Raw genomic sequence first — 6,847 nt, 5'->3', positions numbered from 1 at the left:
CTTTTAAGCCGTTTTTTAACGAAAGAGGGCAACCAAGACTTTTCTTTAGATTTTTATCATGCAAAATGGAAAAAATTTATTCTTATTCCGCGCTTATTTTACTTAATAATTTGTTTTTCTTTTTAAGCTAAGAACAGCGAAGTTATATTTTGTTAATACAATATTTCGATGCATTTAATGAATTGTATTTTTAATCGAGCTTTCTAATTAAGCAAGTAAATGTAAAACGACATAAAATAAAAATAACAACAATAATGTATCATTTATCAAAAGATTCTTTAATAATATATTACAACCCAATTTATATCTCAATTCTTAATAAAGAAAAACTTATGCATTTAGGAAAGTTTATCAAATTCTTAAATAATACTTACATAGAATGAATGTCCATCAACTTACAATTTGACATCGCCAAAAAAAACCGATAATTTTTTATTGGTATCGATGGATCGAAAATTGGTATTATACAATGTTTTTATGTAACCAATTGGAAATTTTCTCGTAATGCTTGTCGAGCCATCGTATGCCGCGCTGCGCATACTCTATTGCTTGTCGCGTTCTTTGCTCCACGGTACTAAAGTCATCCTGGTGTTCTCTTATAAACTCTATCGTCTAGAAAAATAACATGAAAAGTGAGTATATTATAAAATTTTTCGTCGAGAAAATAACAAGATTTTTATAAAAATTGATTACATATGCCCATTCAAAATTGATCAAAGAACAATATTAACATTTTTATATCACGTTTCTCGTTTAAATTGTTTTAAAATTTGTGTCAAAGTACTTTTAATATACATCTAGATTATTTCATAACTTACATCTTTCAGTTCATATTCTGTATTTATTTTATTTGTTGCCGAGGTTATGATGCTACTCATTGACTTTAATTGACCAAAACTGTAAATGATAAAAGATTCATGTTATATCATGTTTTTACAAATAAAATATATTTTGATCTAGAAAATAAATCCATAACAATTAATTTAAACCATAATAGTAAGAAGCTTTATTCTCCAAATAAAAATTACTGAATAGGTTTTGATAAATGACAATTTAAATACGTATAAAAACATTAGCTTTTAAAAAAATATATATTATCAGATATTAAATGAAGATTGCAAACACTTCTTATTAAAGACATATATCCGCAAAGTACGAAATTACTTTTTGCTCAACCCAAATAATTAATAATATTCTTCTAGACTTTCCGTGACAGTGTCAGTACGGATTTATGAAAATAAGGGAAATAGCTTACTATTCCTTGATGTGCGTCCATTTGTTTCTGTAATAATTAAACGCGAGTAGCTGTCCGGCAACGTTGCTGGCAACCAATCGGAAAACCTTAGAAGCATCCTGCTTTCTGATTCCAGAGTTTCTCGTGAAAGCCGAACTTAAGTATCGTTGCAGCAGCCATATCTCTCTTGTACAGGCTAATGCCTGTAGAAGCAGATCCTTCTCCGATCCTACATTGGTTCCTAGGTACCGCTGCCAAGCGAATTCCCATTCGCTTTGTCCACCCACTCGAATGGCCGTGCAATAAACCACGCTTCTTAAGTTTGGCGGAATTCTAAACACAAAATTTGTAATGGTTACGAAAATATACATAAATAGCTTTATCAATTATTCTTTAAAAATAACGAACTATCTAGAATATGGAATTAATATGTTTTAACGCTGGCAGAAACAACGAATAAAGCAATTCATTGTCAGACTTGCGATTCTGGACGTCGAAAAATGCAATAGTAAATAAATAATTTTAAATGATATAATATATTATATTTCTATATACTTACGGATTATTAATGTCCGGATTAGGATTATTACGCCAATATCTGAATTGTTGCACGGCATTCATAACGCAACCCTCATGATCGAAGTTACATGCCCAACTTAGAACTTTACTTCGAGTAACGATTGTCAACTGAGAATCTTCCACTCTGTCAATAAAACCCAATCGTTTGTATTCACTATCCAGTAGCTTTAATATGTACAACTAAAAAATATTAGAGGTTATTACACTAGTAAGGTATCACATACGCTTTATATTAATATCATAAAATCAAATTAAGCAACTATTGAAATTTAATTTTCATATAGAAATATTTCTTACTGCTATTCTTGATTGATGAATATATACCTTAAATTTGTCGTATATCTGTGTTTTTATTAACATATTGTTGAGATAATCTATAGCACTGAATGTTGCTGTCCAGGGTAAATATTCAGTTTCGTAGGCCAAATAAGACGTAACATTGAAAGCAATATCGTAATCAAGTTTGCCAGCTCTAGCCAAGTTAAAAGCATCATCGATTAACTGCGCTCGATTAATAGTCGAGATATTTGTGAAATTTTTATGCAATTGTTTAATTATCATATACCAGTTTGTTATGTCATAATTCACTCTATAATACCCTGTCATTTAAGCACAAAAAAATCATATTTATATTTTATAACAAATAACAAGTAAATTTCTCATCTTTTTAAAAATATTTTGTCGGTATCTTTCTTTCTAAAATTTTCAACTCCCCTTATCTATTTCAATTTATAATTTTTTTTCACACAAATTAATCAAATTTTAAAATTTATATTATTAATTAGCTTTAAAATATTTCTAAGGATTTCTAAATATTTCTAGATATATTTTTAAACAAAATTTTAGTGTTTAATAGAATTAGTCCAAATCAAATTCAATAATTAATTTGTTAAATAAATCAAAAATAAATAATATAAATTCCGTATTATAAAAGTAATTTTTTTATTTTCGTCATTAAAAATATAACATTTTCCTATTCCTATGAATATTTCATTGGCATATAATTACCGGTTTCCTGAACGTTGAAAAGTATCCACTGATGTGGGCTTACATCCAAATTGTTAAGAACGATCGAATGTTCTGCTTTCATCCATTTCATAGGTTGCGTGCTAGTGAAGTTTAATTGTTTCTCACTCGTATAAGTGATAGGTATCCACCATAATGGTTTCGATTTATCGGCAGGTGAGTCGCTATTGTCAAGCAGAAAGCGTTCCTACGAGAATTGTTATTTAATAAATTATACTTTATTCAATTATTATTTATCTTGTGATTATTGGCACCTGTGTCAGCGTAATACTACTGCTATTGTAGTTCCGTATGACTGTGACTACTGGAAAGCCGGTTTGCAGGGTCCAAGTATCCATTATTTCCTTAACAGTTACGTTTGGATCAAGTACTTTGTCCTTGTGAGCTTGTTTGGTTAAAGCATACCATAAATCATTTTGGTTGGCATTTTGATAAGCTCTATTGAAAACTCATAGAAATATCAGTAATTATTTCCGCGTTACGTAAAAACTCATTTATAAAATTTTATTTACATTTACAATATTGTAAAAATATTACTTCCAATAATATTAATTTTTAATCGTTTTATATATAAAGTTTACTAATTAAGCTCTTTACTCACTTTTCATTCAAATAATTAGTTAGACCCTTCTTAAAAACTTCTGTCGTAAGGAAATGATCCATCATTCTTATTACGGAAGCACCTGAGTAATTTCAATGTATAGATATAGTTACACTATTTAGAATCGTAATTGTCCATAAATTGTCAAGTCACCTTTTGAGTAAGAAATCTTGTCAAAGATTTCGTTGATTTCATCTGGATTATCGACTTTAATAGATATAGAATGAGAAGATTCTAAAGCATCTAAACCGAATATACTTTGAAGTTCAATAACAATGAATTGTTCCAGCATTTTCCAATGTGGCTCTATCTGCACGTTTCAAAAATATGGAATTTACATTGTAATATAATGTATGAAATAGATTCAAGCGCGCTCGACGCATTTAACGTTTTCTAAATCAAGTTTCTAAAATCGCCAATTTACCAACATACAGTATTATAATTTGACATTCCGTACGAAATATAATCCCGTATTGAATGACTTACCGCATTCGTACCGATGTACTCCATATAAGTGGCAAAACCCTCGTTCAACCAAAGATCTGTCCACCAACTTGGAGTCACTAAGTTCCCAAACCATTGATGCGAAATCTCGTGAGATATTATTATGGCTACTTTCTGCTTCCTCTCATCGGTTATTGTGTCCCCATACAACATTGATGTCTCTCTAAATAAACAAAATAGCATACTAATTATTTCCGAATCTCATGCAATTATTAGCGTCTTTTGCACATTTATTATTAATGTAACTTATGACAATACAAGTATAAACTAATTCAAAGAATTTTATAAACTGCCTCTGACATTTCAAGTACTATGTTTTTAATAATATTCTTTTAAATTATCTCAAAGTAAATTATTTGCATGTCAACAATCTTTTCTTTCAAACTCAAATCAAGTCTACTAAATTAATAACAAAATAGCATTAATACCTATACGTAATCAACCCCCAATTCTCCATGGCGCCGGCGTCAAAGTCAGGTAGCGCGATCATATCCATCTTCGGCAAAGGGTACTTGATCTTGAAATAGTCCTCAAAGAAATTGAGTACTTTCCGTCCAATATTATAGCTGTACTGTGCTTCATTAATAACGTCGTGGCGCGCCCAAACTCTAAATGCACCATTTTTGCATTTCCGTACATCAAAATCAGAAACTATGAAGGCCACCAAGTATGTAGACATCGGTACCGAACGCACATAGCAATCCCATACGTACGTGTCTAAACCGGGTCTGATTATTAAAATACAAAAAATAAATCCAAACTTTGTAATACTCACTTAAATAATTTGTTCTGAAATCGGCATTTTATAAGTAATCACATATATTATGAATTATTATATTTATTATCTAAGCTTACTTAAACAATAGAAAAATATTTTTAAATTTATGGTCTTTAAATGCCAAATAAAATCGCAATATACATATGTGATATACACTAAATTCTTTATGAGCTTCATAAAATAAATGACTATTATTTTAATTACTCTAATTTCATGTTCCGAACGCTTTGAGCTGAATAAAAATATTTAAATTATAAAGAGAAATGCAGTTAAATTACAAATTTAAATCCCAATCGCGGAAATTACTTCAAGAAATACGGCGAATCAAATTTATACTACGAAACAACACATGGCACTAATCTAAAAAATATACATATAAATATAAATATAATATATAATTACTTACACCTTTGCACCTCCCACAGGTTTATCTATTCTAGGCATATTCGAAATAGATGTCATGTTCACGGGACGCGCTATGTTGATCTGGAACTTGGCTTTCAAAGCCGGTTCATCGAAACACGGGAAAGCTTCGCGTGCATACGTCGGTTCAAAGTGTGTCGCAGCAATCCATCTGTGAAAAACTAGATATCTTTGGAAAATAGTCAACATTCCTCGTCATAGGAATGCATTAACCAAACACGTGATTACAAGATTATTCAAGAGAGATTATTCAAAAAAGATAATCACTCGCTCAACTGTCTAATCAAAATACCTTGCGATGATAAGTTATAAGTATGAGACATTATTAGAAATCAATGAATGTAGTAAGATTGTAGTAACACATTTTCTTTCTCTCTTGCTCTTTAGGACATAAATTTAAATTTGTCTTTTGATACATTCATATTTATTTGTGATATTTAATATAACCATGCCTTTTTATTTAATTAAATGTAGGTTAAAGTTTTTTAGATTGATGAATTTAGCAATGAATAATAAAGAACTTTATATTATAACATGTATGTGGATTAAATAAGACATTTAATTAAATCAATAAAAGAAAGAAACAATTCTAAATTTATACCATCTACGAAGTATTATATGATTACGACATCGTTTACCTCGTCTGATTGTTGGTCGTATACGAGCTTCTGTAGAAACCGTGCAAATTGTCGTTCAAATAACCAATAAACTTGAGATGTACGATGTATTGCTTGCCTTTCTTCAACATGTCCAATGTTCTAATCACGTGAAATTGTTTATTGGTATCATTTATCTGCTTCCCGATTTGAATTTTGGTCTTATTGCTCTTATTGTTAACCGAATATTCTCTAATACTTGTAAAGTCCTCATTGATTTTCATGTCAGCTGCGTGTAATGTAACGTTGTTCGTATCCTCTATCACGTTTACCAAAATTTTGATCTAAACAAATCAATAATTAATCTGTTTTTTTATAAGGCAGCCTTTATGAAATTGATAATACGTTTAATTTTTTTTTTAATTCCGCGAAACTTCAATACTGTATTTTTAATTATGTGTGAAGTTTCTATTATCTCATTATATGTATAGCGTCCGAAGATTCATCAGAGAATGGTATATATATTGAATTTTATAAATATAATCTTATAAAAACGCATAATTTTTTTATACAAGTATGTATAACCGTAGAATTCTCTTTAATCTGCGTATTTAAATGTTCTCCTTCAATCGCAAAATCTTGTCGAGCCAAAACAAACAGTTCACAAGAAAGTAAAAAGAACGAAAGCAAAGCTTAATGGGAATTGAGAACGGAATGCATAATGAGGTGGGGTGATCTGCCTAAGTCTATTCTTCATAAATCTAATATTTGAATATGAACGGTTGCATCGATTATCAAGTGCGTTTCATCGCAATAACAGTAACAACTTATGTATATGTAGAGTTGATAATTAAATACACAGAAAAACATTGTGTTTTTAATTCTCAATAAAAGGTTATTATAATGCAATCAAACCGTTCTGTCTGTTAATAATTGTGAGGAAATTATTGATAATAAAATTTTAAAAAAATATTTTGATAAGCATTTATCAATTTATCGTAATATCCCTCTAAATAAATAAAAAATTCAGGCTACTTTTTATTTGTTACAAAAAATGTTATTAATTAAAAGCATTACCTCGCCATGGAAGGTGAAGTTGCCCTCCC

At 29.7% G+C, this 6,847-nt stretch overlaps 1 protein-coding gene across 1 annotated transcript; it reads right to left on the bottom strand.

Annotated features, from left to right (window-relative positions):
* Positions 1 to 257: 257 nt before the first annotated feature.
* Positions 258 to 6,842, bottom strand: LOC105460854 (aminopeptidase N-like; the record flags this gene model as incomplete). The annotated part of the gene is made up of 14 exons (XM_011707342.1): positions 258 to 612; positions 819 to 897; positions 1,256 to 1,567; positions 1,794 to 1,993; positions 2,138 to 2,412; positions 2,822 to 3,026; positions 3,094 to 3,277; positions 3,441 to 3,522; positions 3,594 to 3,750; positions 3,927 to 4,107; positions 4,373 to 4,672; positions 5,129 to 5,296; positions 5,784 to 6,085; positions 6,819 to 6,842. Coding segments are annotated over 14 exons (2,619 nt in total), but the record flags the coding sequence as incomplete, so codon positions are not given.
* Positions 6,843 to 6,847: the final 5 nt, after the last annotated feature.

This window comes from Wasmannia auropunctata, unplaced genomic scaffold, assembly GCF_000956235.1.
Source record: "Wasmannia auropunctata unplaced genomic scaffold, wasmannia.A_1.0 LD314422.1, whole genome shotgun sequence".
Taxonomy (NCBI): Eukaryota; Metazoa; Arthropoda; class Insecta; order Hymenoptera; family Formicidae; genus Wasmannia; species Wasmannia auropunctata.
This window is presented reverse-complemented; position numbering and strand designations above follow the sequence as displayed.